This window comes from Oryx dammah, unplaced genomic scaffold, assembly GCF_014754425.2.
Source record: "Oryx dammah isolate SB20612 unplaced genomic scaffold, SCBI_Odam_1.1 HiC_scaffold_2, whole genome shotgun sequence".
In the NCBI taxonomy this organism is placed as follows: domain Eukaryota; kingdom Metazoa; phylum Chordata; class Mammalia; order Artiodactyla; family Bovidae; genus Oryx; species Oryx dammah.
The window spans coordinates 76,709,306-76,730,387 of record NW_024070186.1 but is presented as its reverse complement, the minus strand read 5'-3'; the positions used below and the strand labels follow the sequence as shown (position 1 = coordinate 76,730,387).

General features: G+C 41.4%; 1 protein-coding gene and 1 long non-coding RNA gene across 5 annotated transcripts in view; one reads left to right on the top strand and one right to left on the bottom strand.

The window, feature by feature from the left end:
• Nucleotides 1–780: 780 nt before the first annotated feature.
• On the bottom strand, nt 781–12,857 carry LOC120872528. Of its 2 annotated transcripts, XR_005723267.1 has the most exons (3): nt 12,749–12,857; nt 2,368–2,498; nt 781–1,490 (listed from the first exon to the last, which is right to left on the bottom strand). It is a non-coding gene; the product is annotated as an uncharacterized LOC120872528 (long non-coding RNA). The 2 variants fall into 2 exon arrangements; XR_005723266.1 differs by lacking the exon at nt 12,749–12,857 and having other exon boundaries at nt 2,368–3,187.
• Nucleotides 11,227–21,082, top strand: part of MASP1 (MBL associated serine protease 1) — a 52,289-nt gene continuing 42,433 nt past the window's right edge. For all 3 annotated transcript variants that reach the window (XR_005723263.1, XM_040252959.1, XM_040252968.1), the window contains exons 1-2: nt 11,227–13,093; nt 19,219–19,450. Coding sequence is in view for 2 of the 3 variants with exons in the window: in XM_040252959.1 (XP_040108893.1) it covers nt 13,089–13,093; nt 19,219–19,450 (237 nt within the window). In the remaining variant the exon portion in view is untranslated. The remainder of the gene's footprint in view (nt 13,094–19,218; nt 19,451–21,082) is intronic.

Sequence of the window (21,082 nt, the reverse complement as noted above, 5' to 3'; positions counted from 1 at the left end):
TTGGCCTCGGGCACCGCTCCTGACCTCGGATGCGGGGTAGCTACTCTTGGCCGGCATTAATCATTAGGGGAATGCAAATTAAAATCCAATGAGATACCTCTACATATATATGATAATGGTTAAAGTTTTTCAAAAATTGAACTTACCAAGTTTGGGCATAAGTATGGCACAACTGGAATGTTCATTCACTATTGGTGGTAATGTAAAACTGTACAACCACTTTGGAGAAGTGTTTGGTAGTGTGTTAAAACATTAGACATACACCTACAATCTGATCTAGCCATCCCTTTCCTAGAGATGGACCAAATAAAAATGGAAGCATCTTTCCAAATAAAGACACAGACATGGATGTTCATAGAAGCTTTATTTGTAATAGCTGAAACCTAGTAATAATCCAGGTGTCCATGAGCAGATGAATAAGCAAGTCACGACATATGAACGAATTATGTGTGCAACAACATGAGGGAATCTCAAAATAATTATGCTAAGTGAGAGAAGCCAGACAAAAATGAGTTTATGCTGTATGATTCCATTGACTTAAATCTCTAGAAAGTGCAAATGAACCTGTAGTGACAGAAAGATAACCAATTATTGGCTAAGGAAGCAGGAGCAAAGTTGAGTGGGTAATTCTGAGTAAGAACATTTCCTTTTCTCTGTTTCCTATTCTCTAACAATATCTCATTGTGGAGATTGAAGTAAATACTGCATAACACACCTGGAACGGAGCCAAGTCTCAGTAGTAGTGCTCATTCTGCGTAATCCCTGCATCGCTGAGTCTTACATTTTTGCCATTACCATAGCTCTTGTTTTTCTTTCGGCCTGTTGAAACCCTACTTACCTTTTCAGGCCCATCCTGAGGCCACTTTCTTTGTATATCTATCATGGTCCTTACTCTTACTTTCTAATTATATTAATAACAATTACTATTGGTTGAATCTCCACAAAGGGCCAGGAGCTTTGCAGGAGATTTATAAACATTACCAAAGCTTGGCTTCCCTCATAGCTCAGCTGGTAAAGAATCCGCCTGCGATGCAGGAGACCCAGGTTTGATTCTTGGGTCGGAAGACCCGCTGGAGAAAAGATAGGCTACCCACTCCAGTATTCTGGCCTGGAGAATTTCTTAAGAGTCGGACACCACTAAGTGAATTTCACTTTCACTTCACCAAGGATTAATCACCAGTCTTATAAATATCTAGATACAGGAAAAATTTATACTTTTCTCCAGAAAAGGTCAACTTTCTATAGAATCCCAAAGGTATCACTCATTTAAAAGACTTTAAGAACAACTGTTTCCTTGAAACAAGATGTAAAAAAGGTGCTTTCATTTCTCCCATCTTGTGGGGAAAATGAAATAACTCAGGCCCAGAGAGTTACCACAGCTTACCCAAATACCCTCACTGTCCTGATGAGTGCAGCACTGAGTATTATGTTCTGCTCAACTATCAGGGTCTGCTGGCACGTCTTCAGAAGAGTCATACTTGTTCACAGTCCTATATGGGTAAAGACACACATAGAGCTCTGTGCCCCTTCCTGCTTCAGCCCCTTCATCTGCGGCCCGAAAATATTTTGAAGCCCACCATTTTAAAATCATTATCTGAGGGATGGCCAGCTTTCTTGCAATGCTTTTTTTTGTGAAATACTTTTGGAGAAGGAAATGGCAACCCACTCCAGTACTCTTGCCTGGAGAATCCCATGGACGGAGGAGCTTGGTGCGCTCCAGTCCATGGGGTCGCAAAGAGTCAGACACGACTGACTGAGCAACTTCACTTCACTTAAAATCCTGCTTTTAAAAAGTCATTATGGTTCAGGTTCATTGTTCTGTGACAACTGAACATTTAAATTAGCACTGCGGTTTGGCCAGAGAATGCTGATGGCCCCAAGGCCCATGTGCTCCAAATGCCCCTGGGCTTCAGCCAAGCTGTGCTCTGGGCTGGGTCTGGCCAGGAGGTCTTTTCAGCTCTTTTCCAAACAGCTTTAGTTCCATTAAATTCTTCCTAGCCTGGCAGTGGCTGAGAATCAGGCAGCCTGGGTTTGTCAGGTATTGTAGTTCCTGATTATCCTCCAATCTCTTGCGAACTCATTACTGCTATCAAATATGAATTTAAAAACAAAACAAAGCGCTATCTGATCATGTCATTCTCCGTTTAAAAATCTTGCCTTTCTGTGGCCTAAAATGTCAGTGTTCCTCAACCCTTTCAAGATTTTGGATGGGATCAAGTCTGGGAGCTGTGGCAGAAATTTGAATTTTTCAAGCTTCCCATGTGACTCTCTCATTTATCCAGAGTTGAGAAAATTCCCAGCCTGCCTAGTAGATTTTCTGCATCTAGTGTGGCATGCAAGGACCCTTACACCCTGACCCCCACTCACCCCCTACCTCTCTTCCCCCATCTCAGTAAGTGGCAACAACACAATCTTGAGTCAGAATCCTGGGAGTTGTCTTTGCTGTCTTCTTCTCCCTCAATTTCTCACTCTCAATTTATGGCCAGGTTCAGGCTTTTCTGAAAAACAAAATATATTTTGTCTTTATCCTCTGGGTTCCATATTCACCACCACCAGTCCGATCCATCCAGGCATTCTCTCTCCTAATCTGGGCTTTATTCATAAAAATATAAATAAATAAACAAATGTTACATTTTAATGTTGCATTGCTACAAAGATAACTGGATTCTTTATTATATATCCATTATCATTTTATTTTTTAATTCTGATTTTAAAAGAAAACATTTTCATGGGCCCCAGGCTCTATGCCCAGAGTGCCTAATGGTCCTAAGTACTGCAACAGGCTCCAAACTGGCCTCCAAATACGTTTTCCTCACAATACCCAGAGTTCTCCTTCACCCTTAAAATTCCCTGCTTAAACAGACTTGATCAGTCACTAAAAGTTTTGTTTATTCTAAATATGAATAAAGCCTCTCACCACATCCTCCACACAAGTAACTAGTTATTTGTGATTTATTTCCTTCCACTTTTGTCAGTTATATATGGAAAATATATGCAAATATCTATGATATGAGCAAAATGTGTATTTCATGTTGAACCTATTGCTTTTTCATTAAATAAATAGTATCCTAATGCACATACCATTCTTCAACCTGCCCATTTCACTCAACAGTAAATCTTAGAGATAAATCCAGGTTGATGCATATATCAATAGATCTTTCATATCCCTTCTTATTGTTGTTTTGTGTTCCATCAGTTCAGTTCAGTTCAGTCGCTCAGTCGTGTCCGACTCTTTGCGACCCCATGAATCGCAGCACGCCAGGCCTCCCTGTCCATCACCAACTCCCGGAGTTGGCTCAGACTCATGTCCATCGAGTCCATGATGCCATCCAGCCATCTCATCCACGGTCGTCTCTTTCTCCTCCTGCCCCCAATGCCTCCCAACATCAGAGCCTTTTCCAATGAGTCAACTCTTCGCATGAGGTGGCCAAAGTACTGGAGTTTCAGCTTTAGCATCATTCCTTCCAAAGAAATCCCAGGGTTGATCTCCTTCAGAATGGATTATAGTATGACTATATTATATTTAGCCATTATTCCACTGAAGCCCATTTTCCACCTTGACAAATAATGCTACAATAAATATGTTCACAAATGAAAGTTTCTCTGAGACAGATATCTTGAGGTAAGATTATTGGTTTGTAGGATATGCCTATTTTTATTTTGTTAATATCCCCAGATTGTATTCCAAGTAGCCAGGCCTCTTTATGTTCTGACAAGCATGATATGCATGTACTTGAAAGTGTTGAAAGTGTTAATCGCTCAGCCATGTCCAGTTCTTTGCAATCCCATGGACTATACAGTCCATGGAATTCTCCAGGCAAGAATACTGGAGAGGGTTGCCATTTCCTTCTCCAGGGAGTCTTCCCAAACCAGGAATCGAACCCAGGTCTCCTACACTGCAGGTGGATTCTTTACCATGTGAGACACCAAGGTTCTAGTGTGCTTGTTTCTCCACAATTTCACCAACGCTAACCAGCTCCAACATCCTCCAGTATCTTTCTGAAAGGGCCTGCAAATGGTGGGATTTTTAGAGTCTGAAAATGTCTTCATTATTTCAGCTTCACTTACATAATCCTTAGTAAAAAATGATAAATTTAAAGGTATTTTCTTTTTTTCACATTTAGATATTCTCTATTTCCCTTTTGTTTCCATGTGGCTGCTGAAAATGTCGGAATGATAATCTAATTTCATTTTTTTCTCTTAAAAATTGGTAATTTTAAGATTCTAATTTTATTCTTAATACATTGACCTTTCATGACAAGGAATCTAGGTCTAATTTTATGTAAATATCTCACTTGGGCCTTGGTAGATCTTTCCAGTCTGAGAATTCTTGTCTTTTCTCAATTCTGGGAAAATTAAGGCCAATATATCATCAAAGATTATTTCACTTTCCCCCTCTTTATTTCATCTTTAAAGAAAATTCTATTAGACATATGTAAGAACTTCAGAATCTATATCTCTTTATTTTTTTCTATACTTCTGATCTCTTTATCTGAGAGAATTCTTCAGCTTGATTTTTCAAATCATTCATTAATTTTTCATTTGTAGCCATTCAGCTATTTATACTTACAATTGCATCTTATTTTTAAATTTCAATAAACATTTAATAAATGCAAAATTGTTACTTTCATTTCATTAATTGTCCAGTTGCTTCTTTTTTGCATTTCAACCTGTTCTTATTTCAAATCTTTCTCCTTGTCTCATAGATGATATCCCCTCCTTTAACTTTCTGGAGACAGTTATTTTAAAATCCTGTTCGTGTGGTTCTATTAACTCTGTTTCCTTCCATGAAATCCTTTTCTTATTGAGTTTAGTATCACTTTTCCATATACAGGCTTTGAAAAATATTTGTTGACTCTTGTTTGGCAATTTTTCTGTGTTGGTGATTCTTTCTCCTTTCCCAGTGACTTCACATACAGTCTTGTCGGCCCCAGCAGGACTATGAAGACCTCCCACATGGTTAGGATGGGTTCCCACTGTGGGAAACTCACTGCCATAACTTCCCATCTATTGCCTTCCTTTTATGGACTTTCCCACTTCCTCATCCACAGGTCATTCCTTTTCTTGATTCCGAGTGCAGCTGTTCACATTTCTATGTCTTTATTATTTCTATGAACTGGGCTATAAAAATGGGGAGTTTCCACATGTGTGATGTCCAAGTAGGGTAGTCCATCGTTGAGAAATCACCGGCTCTTCACTAGCAAATTGTACTCATCCTATTGATTTTAAATAACAGTTCACCATGACTTTGCTGACCACTCTACATAAATTAAGCCCTTCTATTAGCCTCTCTCATAGTTCTCTTTCTGTGTAGCAGTCATCATAATTTATAACTATAGATTTAATTATATGTTTCCCTGTCCTGATATCTTTCTAAAAATTTATTTAGACATTATGCATTCAATAAGCATTTATTGAGTTGAAAATACAAAGGATATTGTTCAGACCCTCAAATTATTGTGATGAAAGAATGACACAAGTCAACAAAAAAATTGCTCTGTAATTTGACACATGCAATTTAAAGTATAATTTAAAGTGTAAGTGTAAAGAACAAAGGTAGTGTTTACTTCCATGTTGACTGATTGGGGAAAATTTTCCAGAGAAGCTGATGTTTAAGAAAGATTTCAAATGATAAATAAGAGGAAGTTCTGTAGACAAATGAGGAAGAAAATAGCATTAAAGACCAATAGAACTAAGTATGTAAGTGCCTACAGACATGAGAGAGCATGATAAAATCTGGAACATAAAACTAGTTTGGTACCAGTTCTAGACATTAAGTGTGATGTGTTGGTGTGCTGGTTCTGGGGGAAAATACAGAGGTGAAAGAGTAAACCCATATAAGAGTATTGTGTCAGTCAGAATAGGCTAAATTATCTACAGTAACAAACAATACCAAGAGCTCAGTGGCTTCACACAACAGTTTCTTTCTAGCTTAAGCAAAGTCTGCTGTGGATCCAGGCCATTCTCCAGGCAGCTGTCCTCCACATGTTGGCTCGGCACTGCAGGCTACTTCAGTTTCACGGCAGCGTTAGACTTTAAGGCTCTAAGGCTATTCTAAGGTATTTTTATTTTATTCTCTAGGAACAAGAAGGATCTGAAAGGTCTAGCAAAGGGAGAGAATTAATGAGACTTGTATACTTATAAGAGTGGTACTAAAGGTAAAGAAACCAATGAGAAGTTATTGAAATAATCCAGTGAAAACTAATGAATCATTCCACTAGTGCAAGGGCAATGGGGAATGGATGTTAGGCATAATGATGGATTTAAAGATACTTATATGTAAACAATAGGAGTTGCTGATTGATGACAGATGAGAAGAAAAGGAAAAATAAGTCAGTGATGACACTCAAATATCTGGCTTGAATTTCTGATTTGCTAGTAGTTCATGAACATTGTTCATATGAGAAAATGAGCAGGTTGAATATAGAAAATGACTTCTGCCTAATGGAACCTTGAGGTGGAGGTGAGAATAGACATTTGATTTGAGCATGAGGAACTATGGAAAGACATTTAGACTAAAGAAGTAGTAGATTTGCTAGTGATCAGTAGGTAACGATTTTTAAAACTATAGTGGGATGTATGAGAAATATTTGAGAAGACTGGTTACAATTGAGCTTCTGAGCTTCATGGTTTTAGGAGAGCCATCAAGCCCCTGAAATTAGATCCCAAATTTGAAGAATAGTGCCTATTAAATGTTTCTTGGAAGAAAACTCATTCCACAGATGTTTATTAAGGTCCTATTTTGTGCAAGCCAAGGGCATTATTCTTGGTACTGGGAATAGAGCAGTAAACAAAAAAATACAAAAATACTTGTCCATTTGTAGACAGTGTTATTCTAATGGGGTGGAGAACAAGCAACAAACCAATAAAAACTTAAAATAAACACCATCTTAGCTGCTGGCTAGTGCCACAAAGACAAATGAAGCAGGATATGGGGAGAGCAAATGGGGGTAAGAATAGAAGTAATAGAGTAGAGTGGCCAGGAAGGACCTCACTAATAAGGTGACATTTTTAGAAAGAACTGAAGGAGTGAGGGAATGAATTATGTGGTCTTGTTGGGGATATTCCCGGAGAAGGGAATGGCAACCCACTCCAGTACTCTTGCCTGGAAAATCCCATGGATGGAGGAGCCTAGTAGGCTGCAGTCCATGGGGTCACTAGGAGTCGGACACGACTGAAGTGACTTAGCAGCAGTAGCAGTTGAGGATATTCCAAAGAGAGGGAATCTGGCTGTCATTAGACTCTCAATGATTTACCAGAAATATGAAGAATCATTCCTCTGAAGTAAGAAGAGAGTCAAGAAACTGGTAAAAAAAAAAAGAAGAAGAAGAAGAATCCACTAAGGAGTGATGGTGATTGACTGTGGAATTCAGAAAAGATATAAAGCCAAGAGAATCTGATAGACTGGGAATGGAATGGTGTTAGAGGGCTAGCTATCCTGATGAGGTTGAATTCTAGGGTTATTGAAGAAGTCAGACTTAGAAAGATGGGAGACAGTGATCAGAGAATGAGGTATCACAAGAGTAAGATTTCAGACATAGATATGGCTATAGGTAAGAGTAGATGGCTATGGTAAAATGGAAGAAATCATCATTAAACTAGATCAAGCAATGAGAGGCCACTGTCACTCAGGATGTCAGGAGGAATTGGGAAGGAGAGGTGAGCATAGTGTCACATGCCTAAGTTATTAATGAAAGGAACAGAGGACAGGATAAGGAAATTGGAAGATGACAGTAGTAGAGATGAGCAGAATGTGCCAGAATGATAGAAACGCAGGGGAATTTAGAAGGAGTTTGGAAAAGCAATGGTCACGAAATAGCACTAGAGAGTTAGGGAGGTGATAATCCTGAATCCCCTGACCTTTCACAAGGTCTGACCCCTCCTGTTCATTTGCTTCTTAAGTCATGTCCAACTCTTTGCGACCCCATGGACTGTAGCACACCAGGCTCCTCCTTCCTTGGGATTCTCCAGGCAAGAGTACTGCAGTGGGTTGCCATTTCCTTCTCCAGGGGATCTTCCTGACCCAGGGATCGAACCCAGGTCTCCCACATTCCAGGCAGACACTTTAACTTCTGAGCCACCAGGGAATTCTTAAAGCCTAATTAATCCTGTCTGATGGCTGTATCTTCTTGATCCATGTGGTCTTAGCATTTGAGGAACTTCTGAGGGAGGGGAGACCTCATATGAGTGAATAGCAACCATAATTTATATCAAACATATTTAGGTGAGCAAAGGTAAGGCAAATATAGATGGTGCATTAGCTTCCTAGGGCTGCTATACTGAAATACCACAGACTGGGTCACTCAAGTAAAAGACATTAATTTTCTAGAGGCCAGAAGTCTAAGATCAGGGTGTTGGCAGCTTTAGTCTCTTTTGAGAGCCTTTCCTTGGCTTGCAGATGGCTGCCTTCTTACTGCATTCCCTCATGGTCTCCCCACTGTCTGTGTTGTCTGTATCCTAAACTCTTCTTCTTACATTAATAATTAGATTAGGCCCATCCAGCCCTATTTTAACTTAATCACTTCTTTAAAGCTCCTGTCTTCAAATATGTTCTTATTTTAAGATACTGGGAGTTAAGGCTTCAAAATATGAATTTGGGGAGGAAATAATTCAGCCCATAACAGATGGTCTATGTTTCACGTACCTAACCCTAGGACACATCACCCCTCCTAGGACTGACAGAAGAGGAAAAAAAAAGAAAATGTCCCCAGGCCCACCTTCTGCCTCACTTCTTGCTACACAAGGAAAATAAACTCTGTTTCAGCACTAGTCAAGGTTTTTCTTATCACCTACCAAACAAAACCTTAACTGACTCAGTATTTGTTAGTTCCATGTATGTGGTGCTTGAAATTTGCTTGACACTATGGTAGTATGGGCTTACTTACGCTTTGGGAGAACTTCTATTAACAGTCAGTATTAGTTTGCCACAGCTGCCATGACAAAGGATCAGAGACTAGGTAGCTTAAACAGCAAAAATATTTTTTCTCACAGTTTGGGAGACTAGAAGTTCAAGCTCAAGGTGTTGACAAGTATTTTAAGGATGTTCAAGATCAAGGTTGTTCTTCTGAGACCTCTCTCCTTAGCTCACAGATGGCTGCCTCTTCACCCCATCTTTCTTCTGTGTTGTCTGTATCTTAATCTCCTCCTCTTATAAGGATACCAGTCATACTGGATTAGAGCCCACCCTAACAACCTCAGTTTAATCACCTCTTTAAAGGTCCTATCTCCAAACAAATTCTGAGATCCTGGGGGTTAGGGCTTCAGCATATGAATTTTGGAGGAGCACAGTTCAGCCCATCATAGAACCTAGTTTATTTTTTGCATATAAATTATTTTTCCCTCCCCTAAAATCTTGCAGTCACAGGACAGCATGGCTCATGAATGCTCAAAATCCACGGACAGAATCAGGGGTCTACAGATGAGGAGAAGGAGGGCTGGACTTAGGGTCAGGAGTCCAAGGCTCTAGATGTTGATCATCATCTTGTTGGCATACTTAGTCTCTCTGAACCTCATCTGGAAACACATGTCAACATTACATGTAATGATGTACATGAAGGTATCTGGCAGATACTAAGAATACTACATCAAATCTAAGATGTCATTAATTATGACACACCATTATATGTACCCAAAATGGGACACTTGTGCATGGGAGCTTTTAAAATTATAGATTCAAGAGCCCCTCCCAAGATTCATTGAATTTGAATCTTCTGAGATGAAGCTCAGGCATTGTTATTTTTTTAATTTTGCATATTATTCTGATGACCTGATAGTTTCTAAAGTCAGGGTTTCCAGCATTCTGTCAGTCAGTTTATTGAATAACCCAAAATTTAATTCTAAGGTGTAATCTTTGGGGCCATTTATCAGTTTTTAGATATTCTATAGGAAGCCTGGATTTCACATTTGGCCAATAAAAACTTTTTGCCCAAATATTTTACTTTTTCCAACGCATTCATGGAATTCCAGAAAGTCTGTGCTCAAGAGTTGTATATAATAAACACTTTGGTAGAACATGTAAACAAAGCCCTATTCTAGCTGTAGGAATGCTGTAGTATTTACTCTGTCAGTAGTAGGTTTCTGATCCGTTTCCCTTACTATAAACGGGATGTTGAGCCAACATCCGTCATTCTACACGTTTATGATTCTAACTGACATACCATTAGTTTCCTATATGTAAGTATGTTAACTTTTTCATCCACATTTTTTCAAACAAGTTGAATCTTCTTAGAAATTATCTTTCTGAATACCTGTGATTGAATCCTGAGTGATGTAATATTATAACCACAGATAAAAGCAAGTGTCAAGATTAGAAGGCCACTCTGGGCTCTTTGACTTTTAACAGATTATTAGCAATTCACCTCACCACCCCCACTGCAATTTCATTCCATAGTCCGCACACTCACATTTATATGTGCTTCGTGCTCCCAATGGACTCCTAGCCCCTGAGTCTACAGTAGAGCAAACTGATGTCCCTCCTTCCCCTCCTGCAGCAGAGAAAGTAGGTGACTTGCCCAAGGTCACACATGAGTTACCCATGTTTGAGTCTATTCCTAGACCACTGTCTTTTCCATTCCTCCCATTCTTCATGATTTATTCATGTTGCTCCAGGACGTTCTTATCAAAAGATCAGGATGGTATCACCAGTGCAGCCCCACACAATGGGAAACTGCCCTGAATCCAGGCCAGATCAGTCCCGAGCCACAGAGTTTTCGTGCAGATTCCATCTGAGCCTTGGCTAACTCCCAAGGAAGCACATATCAGCTCTGCTGTATATTGGCAGAACTTTGGCTCAGAACATATTTCAAATGCCTCCCATTGAGCGTTGGCAGCCTTAAAAAAAACATAGTCAGGAAATTATTCTGGGAGGCTCAGTGGCTCTGTGACACTTTACAAGGAGAAGCTGATGGCTTTCCCTCCCAAACTCTCCCTTCTCTGCCCAGAACAAATGACTGCATTTCCCTGGATATGCCCTAAATTAGGAGAGGGCCAGCTCATCTGCAGCACTAATGGAGGGAACGTCTTTAGTGGGCAGGGCCCTCTGCATGGCGCAGGGTGCTTTGTGCCAAGTTCTTCCTCTCTTGGTTTTAAAATGCTTGTCTATTCCAAAAGAAATGCAGCCCATGTGTTTCTGATTCATTTACACTTAAATCATTAAAATGTTGGTGAGAGTTATTTGATGTCAGAGGGGCCTGTGAGTCTTCTTAATGGGACTTTTAAAGGTTTTTTTTTTTTTCTTTTGCCTAAACCAGAAAGCAGTATTTTGCAAAAACAGTGCCTAGGTTCAAACATTTCCTCATCGCATATACTTGTACCAACAATATCAAACATGGCTTCTTAATAATGCCCAGCTTAGTGAAGTTGACCTTTAAAGGTGATAAAACAGAGAAAATGGAGAAAAAATGGAACAAGGAGAACTTCAGCAAGATTCAAGACACTGTTCCCCAAAATGTGCCAAAGCAGTGTTATCAGAGTGTGGAGAATGCATGTGTTTGCCATCTTGCTTGGAATGGGTGGGAGCCATCTCTTGAGTACACCGAACAGCTAAAAAAACATAAGAATAATTTCCTTTAAGTCTCATAGCAAACCCCATTTTCCAGATGAGGAAACAGGATCAGAGATGTTATTGAGTCCAAAGTACATGGTTCGCGTGAATAGAAAGGAAAAATTATAGCTAACTCTGACTGAGTCTAATTGCTCTTTTCAAAAAATGCCTCAAATTGAGTTTCTCTGTGACTGTGGTATGTATCTGTAATGCCATATGCACTATAATATGTTAGTGAGAAGCAGCACAGCATAGTGGATACCAGCTCAGATTTTTCCCCATCACTTTCTAGCTGTGTGATCTTGGGTAACTTACTTAAACTCTCTGAGCAGTTTCTTCATCTGGAAGCAGAAATAATATTACTACTCAGCTTTGCAAAATGTAAAGACAATCAAAAGCAGTTAACCCATTACTAGAGCAGTACCTGACACACAGTGCTCAGTAAATGGTAACTATTAGCTGTGACAGCAGTAGGCGTAATAAGAAGCTGGATAATCTAAGCAAGTTATGGACCTCTCTTGCCTCAGTTTTCTTGTCTGTAAAATGGGTATGATAGTGTGACCCTCTCAAGTTTGTGGAAATAATTGAGATGACGTTTGCACCTAACCCTGTGCCTAACACAGAAAAGGTTCTCAGTGAACTGTACTGTTTATAACCAGACATCCCTCTCCTTGTTCAGGACTGGTAGTCATTTTGTTGTGGAGAAAGGAAATTTCCTTCTTCAGCTCGGCTGAGATCTGGTGCTGCTTTTCTTCACAGTCCCTGGGTCTAGCCATGTACACAGGCCCAGGTCTCTTCACACCCATGGGGTGTGAGGCTCTTTGACTGCGATGGGTCCTCCCTGGGCGGTAACAGGCCCCTGCACAGTCTGAGTTGGTAAAAAGCTCAAGCCTCACTTTCAAGTGGTGAGGAACAACTAGCCAAGTGAAGGACTGGCTGCTAGCTCACAAGCGCGGCCAGCTGCTCGGTTCACCAAAAAGCCTGTGGTTGTTTGTAGACAGACAAGCTTTGGGATTTGGATCTTTTTTCTTGCCTCGTGTAGGATACTAGAATTGCCTTCTTGGTATTGTCCTTGGTTAATTGATGTCCTTTTGCCAGTGTCCTGAAGACGAGCAGAGAATTATAGCCATCTGGCAAGGGAGACTGGGGAGAGCTGACGTTGTCACACACACACACACACACACACACACACAGTGATACAAATACCTATTCAAGCTGCTCAGTGATTCTCTCCCGGGAGCTGGAAGCAGCCGTACAGGATGAAGGAGGGAACTGGAGGAGGAGATCTTGTAAGGAAGAAGACGGATTCTGCTCTGAGTGTGTGTAAGAGCAAGTCAGAGGAGAGAGAGCGAGGAGGCAGAGGGAGAGAGGGAGAGGGGATCTGTTGCAGGCAGGGGGAGGCGTGACCTGAATGGAGAATGCCAGCCAATTCCAGAGTCACACAGGGACCTCAGAACAAAGATAAGGCTGATACCACACTGGGGACGAGCTCGCAGACGAGTCAGGCCAAGGGGACCAGGCAGCCAGGAGCACTCAAGGCAGGAAAATGAGGTGAGTGCCAGGGCAGAAGTGGGCATGGGGTGGGCGGAGGGGGGCGGCAGCTTTCAGGGACCAGATGCCAAGTAGCTCTGGAAGGGCTGACCTTGTCTCTGGGCAGACTCACCTGCGTGTCCTATGGTTGGTGCAGGGGCTCTTCATCAGTGCTCGGGGCTCTGAGAAGGGAGCCAGGCTGGGGCCTTGCCTGGGACTCCAGAGACTTGCAACTTGAAACGGGAGGCTGTGGCTGTGTGCAAATGCCGCCGGTGCCGCTGGAGCTCAGATTTCTCCTCTGCCAATGCAGGGTGCTGCCTGCCGGCCAATGTGACTTTTCTCCTGTTGCCTACAAGGTTGAGTTTTTGTTTTCCTCCTTTAAAAAGAACACTGGTTTCTCTCTTCCAACACTCTGTGAGTTAAATATGTGTTTGTGTGTTTATTTGTTCTGACCGGAAAAGAAACCAGATTCCCATTGCTCAGCTCTGTGGCTTCTTAAACCTTCAGAAGTTTGCTAGTTTAAACCTCGGTTTAAAAAAGCAAAAACCTGTCCACATTTTACAGTCCCCTATAAATTTCTGCATTTCTCACTGAAATCAGAGGCCGCCAGTAGCATGAATCAGGCTATGAATTGCACCAAATGACTCTTAAAGGGATATTTCAAATTAAAAAAAAAAAAAAAGTCTTCCTGATTCTGAACCTAAGATTTTAAATTGCAATTGTTTCCAAGCTCTTCAATATTTCCAATGTCTCAGCCTATACTTAGTTACTAGCTGCTTGTTACCAGACATTTCTTGTAAGTTTTCCTCTCTAAGTGTCAAAATCCAGCCACCATAATTATTTTTACTACTTATAAGTGCTAATACTGTTAAAAATACAAAAAAGAAAAAACAAACACTCCAGAGACGTGTTAAGTCTCTGAACACCTCTTTTCCCGTTAATTTTACTCTCAATTGGAAAGGGGTTTCTATTTGTTTCTCTTCTGCAGTCACCTAGCAACTTTTCAGGGTCTGGGGCCAATGAGGGGCTTCAGGCTGTGTTAACTCTTTGAACTCAGATTACCTGTGGTTTAGAAAGATAACCAGCTCTTTAAGGTTAATCCAATCACTCTGTTCTTTTAAAATCCATTGTAATGTTAAACCTGCTGTCTAACTTCATTTTCCTTTCTCCTTTGAAAGAGATGAGATTTATGCCCATCTACATGGAATGACAATTTGACTCATCTGTCCACTATTCAAGTCTTCACCCCACCACCCAGGACCCCAGCCATATCAAACTATAGGGCCGATGATCAGTTCTGTCTTGGCATTTGCTCATCCCTCAACTCTCTTATTTCCCCTATTTCTAGAGCAGTGGTCCCCAGTCTTTTTGGTACCAGGGACTGGTTTCATGTAAGAAAATTTTCCAGGGATGGGGGGAAGGAGGGAGGGGTTCAGGCAGTAATGCAAGCTACAGGGAGTGACAGATGAAGCTTTGCTCACTGGTCCGCTGCTCACCTCCAGCTGCACAGCCCGGTTCCTAACAGGCGGCAGACTGGTACCAGTCCTCCGCAGGCCCACGGTTGGGGACCGCTGTTCTACAAGACTCGATCATTCAAGCTTGCTCAAACATCACCTTCTCTTCCCTGCTCAGCTTCCCCAGAGTCAGCATCTTATCCTTTGTGCTTTTTCTGTCCTTGGGAGTTATCTCTCTTAATATTATCATGCTGAAATGTCCACCACCTCCTCCAAGACTGAATGTTCCTTAAGGAATAGGATCTGTGGCTTGTTCATCTTCGTATGCCTCGTACCTAGCATAATGTTTCATACATACAATCATTTCATTGCATACAATCAATACTGGCTGAATTGAATTCAGTTGTTCAATAGCAAAACTTCTCCTGGAAAAGTGCTCCACTAGAAGTCTCTAAGGAAATGGCAACCCACTCCAGTGTTCTTGCCTGGAGAATCCCAGGGACAGGGGAGCCTGATGGGCTGCCGTCTGTGGGGTCGCACAGTCGGGCACGACTGAAGTGACTTGGCAGCAGCAGCAGCAGCAGAAGTCTCTAAAAGGTCTCGCCTCATACAGACACAACACTTCAGAGTTTGCAAAGCACGTGCATAGTCACTGTTGCATCTGGTCTTCAGATTTTGGATGAGGTAAGGGTTTATGGAGACAAGAGGATAAAAAGAGTTAAGCAACTTGCCCAAAGCCACACTGATGATCTTGAAAAAACCCAGACCCAAATTTGGATCTTTGGGCTCCAAGTTTAGGACTTCTTTCTATAATACTGTGCCAGATTCTCAACCAAGTATATTATTGTACATCAGCAGCTCTCAACCTAGCTGCACATTAGAACAATTTATAGTACTTTTTAAAAAATGCCGATGACCAGGCCTCACTCCAGACCAATTAAACTAAAATCTGACCAATTAAACTAAATACTTTTGTATTAGTATTTTTTTTTAATTTTCACATAAAGCTACGGGTTTTTAAAATTATTTTTCACAGGATTAATTGCTTTGGCCAGATGCCTGGGCATGATATGGGCATGGACCCAGCTTCCTCTGTGAGCTTTTGTTATTGCTGTTTTCTGTGGAAGCTAACTCACCATATGGTACTGGGCGTGACATGTCACCTCTTGGGGTATCCTTTTTGTCCTCTGTCAAGCAAGAGTGTCAAAGAGATCTGCACAAGCCTTTTCAACTCTTCTATCCCAAAACAGTCTTGGTGTTGCGTAGGCTGAAGTGAGGAGTGAGTGGAAAGGATAGAAAGTGCTACTCGTTCCACAACCGTGGCTATATGCCGGCATTTTTTTATGCATTCCTCAGAGCCCGCGCCTACAGTAGGGCTTATGAAATCCCGGCTTTATATATTACTTGTGACATTTCAAGCAAACGTAACTAAACTTTTTGATTAGTCGGAGAATAGATAGCAGGTGTCAGAATTTGTACAGCCGGTGCCTGGTGGATAAGAAGCCAAAAACACTCAGAGAGCGTGATGGGAAATGGAAGCCGCCACTTACATTCTTTGATTTGCAGCCCCGCAAGCAAGCAAGTGAGCATATGCTCAGGCTTATTATGTGAAAAGAGAGATTTGTTTCATATGTTTGAAACTGTTTTGAAATGCAAACAAAATAGAACAGAGTGCTTCCCAGGCCTTCCTCCTACGCTGACCAGTTGCCTACTACACGTGGTCTGAGGCCTCTGAGGATAGATGGAGCTATCCACCTGGGCCAGCCCATGACAGAGCTAGCAGCAGGAAGCTCAGGGTCTCCTCCATGTGGTGTAAAGAAAGCAGAAGTGGAGAAAGCTGACCTTTCAGCCTTGCATAATCTGGGTGTTGCTTTTGCAGGGAAGTCCAGTTTGGGAACCAAAGCTCATTCCTAACCCCTGCTTTTCGCGAAGCAGCCTGATGGGGTAATAGTAACTAATGTTTAACTAGGGCTGGGCAGTTGACAAAGTACTTACTCTCCAATCCTCCTTTACTGTGACAGCAGCCTCGGGGGGTGTCATTACTATGACACTTAATGAATGAAGAAGTTGAGAGGGAGACCTTACCTGACTTCCCCGAGATGGGTCAGATGAACGAAGTAGAAGTCTGGACTGGAATCCTGCTCTTCCAACCCAAGACTAGTGCCCTCCCCTGCTCAAGAGGCACTTAACCAGAATTTCCAGCGCAGGTTGGAAATATCAGTATATTTCCTCATTTCAAAGTGGGGCAGCCTGACCGACCACTGCAAGCCAGAGTTTTCAAACTTACCTTTCCTACTACTTCATCAGAGAGCTTGGACCCATGCCTGCCTTTCTCTCTGCCTTGGAGGCCCTTCCTCCACAGATTGGCTATAAAAATATTGACCCTGGCAATTGGATGAAAACATTTTGTTTCCTTAGTTGCATCTCATGTGTTGCTATTGTAGGGGCCTTGGAAAAAAATTTACCTCTATTTTTCTTAATTGAAAAAATAGCACAAGGTCCTTCTAGACACATTTGAACATTTTACATACACAAAAGTAAAATTGAAAGCACTCATTTTTATTGAGTGTAATTTTATATTACCACTTCAGAGATAACCACTGTTAATATCCTTGCTGCTGCTAAGTTGCTTCAGTCGTGTCCAACTCTGTGTGACCCCAGAGATGGCAGCCCACCAGGCTCCCCCATCCCTGGGATTCTCCAGGCAAGAACACTGGAACGGGTTGCCATTTCCTTCTCCAATGCATGAAAGTGAAAAGTGAAAGTGAAGTCACTCAGTCGTGTCCAACTCTTCGAGACCCCATGGACTGCAGCCTGCCAGGCTCCTCTGTCCATGGGATTTTCCAGGCAAGAGTAATGGAGTGGGGTGCCATTGCCTTCTCCGTTAATACCCCAGTGATACCCTTCTAGGCCTTTTTGCACTTATGTATTTACCTTTTATGTAAATATTATATAAAACAGATAGATAATTTCATTGTGGTTATCTCATTGTGTTTATACACTCAAAAATTCATATATATGCATGTAGACACATATATGCATCTTTTTACTGAGCAGGGAGGGGTCGGTTGGGAGAAACAACTTTCCGATTAGCCAAATTCTAACTATTAACGTTAAAATGCTGGTATAATTCCACAGAACTTACTTTTTAGACTATATATTAATAACGCTCTGGCCCCACATTCGTGCTTTACCTCATTCATTCATTCATCATCTATTATATGACCAGGCTTTATATTGGGCCCTTTACATACATCATCCTTAATATTCATGTGAGCTGTGTAAATTAAAGACTATAATCTTCACTTTACATTTGAGGAAACCTGAACTCAGAGACTAATTCCCCAAGATTTCACAGCCAGTAAGGAAGTGAACTGGGATTTGAACCCAAATACACCTAACTTCAGGGCTGTGCCTAAAGCATTGCTCTAATTGGAAGCATGTACAGGGAGCTGCAATCTGGAGTGAAGGATATTCCATGGTATCCTGGGAAGCTTTGAGCTGGATGGTGGAGGATAAATGAGATGACCAGGTGAGGAATGAGTGGGGCATGTGTGATGGAGTTGAGGCCTGGATGGGTGTGGCATGCTTCCAGAATGATCTGCCTCAGGCTGGTATGAGATAAAGCACATCAGCGCTAGATCAAAAAGGGCTCATCAGCCAGCCCAGTAGCAGATGCTTTGCCCTGCAGGCACAGTGAAGCCACATGGACACGTCTGTGTTTTAGAAAATCAAATTTGGCAGAAGATTGCTAAATGGTATGAAATGGGGGCCAAGGAAATCAGTTAGGATTCAGTAGCAATAGTCCGGATAAGAACATTTAAATTAATTGACTGAGGAGAAACAGAAGGGTTTGCAAAACATAGGAATCAGCATAAATAAGACTTAGGGGAGAAATTGATGAGCCAGCTTTGAGATGTTTGAGTTCAAGGTCCTTGAGTCTTGCAGGGGAACAGTCTATTGGATGCCTTGGTTGGACTGTACATTGACCATTAGGTTTTTGGCAAGCCTTGGACATTCTGCCTCTATTGCATCAGCCACTTGGGTGTGTTCTGTAAGTTTTAGTTGAATTTCCCTTTCCCCTTATGCAACTCTTAACAGTCTAATATCTTGGATTCCTACAACTGGAAATAGATTGTAAGTTTTTTATCCTTTTATAAGAACACTTGTCAAAGAGGGGAAAAAAACAACAGTACTTGGTAATTTCTTCTTAATTCAAAATTTTATATTTCTTGATTAATTTTGTTAAATTTGTTTAAGGTACTGCAGATCCCATCATTGAGTACAAGCCTTATCTCAATATTTCCATCTTACTATTACTTACTTTTTAGGAAACTGAATCAAGAGTTTATGATTCTTAAATTAAGCTGAGCTGAAGAAATTATATCAGCTTTTACCTAACTATGAAATTTATATTTTAAACCAAAAAGCAATATGTCTCAGAGTCCCAAATATGATATTTTCTGGGTAAGTTTAATACTATTATTGAATCTTTAAAAGAGCACAACTGGGAGTAACCTTAGAAATCAAGTTACTATCCTTCAGTATCATACAGTGGATAAGCAAGGCCCATAAGGGAAAAATAATTACAGCAGATCATGGTATGCTGGGAACTTGGCCTCCTGGTTGTTGATTTAGTTAAACGACAAGGCCCGTTATCTGAGTGTGAGTGAATCCATTCCTGTCTTCCAGGTGGCTCCTTCTCTCTCATGCGCTGTGCTTCTCCTTGTTGAAGGCCTCAGCCCACATTGTCGAGCTTAACAATATGTTTGGCCAGATCCAGTCTCCTGGCTATCCGGATGCCTATCCAAGTGATTCAGAGGTGACTTGGAATATCACTGTCCCAGAGGGATTTCGAATCAAGCTTTACTTCATGCACTTCAACTTGGAATCCTCCTACCTTTGTGAATACGACTATGTGAAGGTGAGATCCTGGCGTTCCCTTACTGGGGCAGGTTCTCTACTGGAGGATCTGCCGGGAGTTAGAGGAACCCAGATGAATTAGATGCTGTGTTTGCCCCCCAGGCTGGCAGTCCAGTGAGGGAGACATACAGTATCATAGCATGATAAATGAAGGTTGCGGGTGGTACACAGGAGCAGGTTGAGTAGGAAGACCTAGAAAAGATCTTAAGGGAAGATGAAATTGGCCAAGTGTTACTCAAATACAGCCTTCCCTTTTCCTTTCTGTTCTCAAAGTCTAACATTTCTGCTAACCTCTGCTCCAATGTCACCTTTAGTTCAACAAGCTAAAGAGACTCCAGAGTAAGCCATCATTATATCCAAAGCTGAGGCATTAGAAAGCATTGTCCAGTTCTCTAGGTAATGATCAAGATAATGAGAAGTGTAGAGTATGTCACAGGGGAAATAAGAGGTGAGGTTGGAAGGTTGATTGGAGTGAGATCCTGAAGGGCTTTGAATGTAATGCTAAAGAGTTTAGATTTTATCAACAAAGAGTCTAGGCAACAGAAGATGGAAGTGACGATGGATATAAAAAACAAAGGGAAGAGGAACAGGAAATGATTACAGCATCAAACAATTTCTCAGAATTTAGAAAGTACCCACAGCAATGCCATAGATATGAAGCTGTTCTCTTTTAAAAGTGGAGCTAAAAAAGGTCAAAGTACTTCTGAGAGATGACACATATTACGGTTGTATCTGGTTCAAAAAGAGGTGAAGACCTAAGAACCTACTTATAACCTCTCTCTGGCTTCCTGGAAGAAGCTCTTATTAAACCACTAAAGCTGAAACTCCAGTATTTTGGCCACCTCATGCGAAGAGTTGACTCATTGGAAAAGACTCTGATGCTGGGAGGGATTGGGGGCAGGAGGAGAAGGGGACGACAGAGGATGAGATGGCTGGATGGCATCACGGACTCGATGGACGTGAGTCTGAGTGAACTCCGGAAGTTAGTGATGGACAGGGAGGCCTGGCATGCTGCGATTCATGGGGTTGCAAAGAGTCGGACACGACTGAGCGACTGAACTGAATTGAACTGAACTGAGCATAGACTTCGTATATTTTTGATATTAGTATAGTTTCATTTTTCTACAGCCATAATTCAGTAAGAATTAACCTGGTATTAACCAGGATGTTAATACCACTTTGCTCACTTCCGCAGCAAAGAAGTGAGTTGGCAAGATGCTTACACTTATAATCTCATTCAACCTTTGAAACAATCCTATGAGATAGGTATTACTATCCCATTTACAGGCAAAGACACAACCCCAAGAAGGTGAAGCAACTCACCCAAGATTATACAGCTAGTAAATGATGGATCAAGATTCCAAATCCATGTCTTATGACTTTCAATACTTCTTTGTTTTGGCTCTGCCAAACTGCTCACAAGCTGTACTCCACTGAGCCCTAGGATACTGCAGAGGCTGACAAGAGCATTGGGGTGGGGGCCGGGGAAGCCTGGTAACTGGGACTGTGAACTCCTACCCTGATTAACTCATTTTGAATGGTGAGTGTTGCTGATTACTATGTTGGATATGCATCAAGTATCCCATTTAAAGCAAGTTTTCTGTGACTAAAAACTTTCTAAAATTGGTCTTCC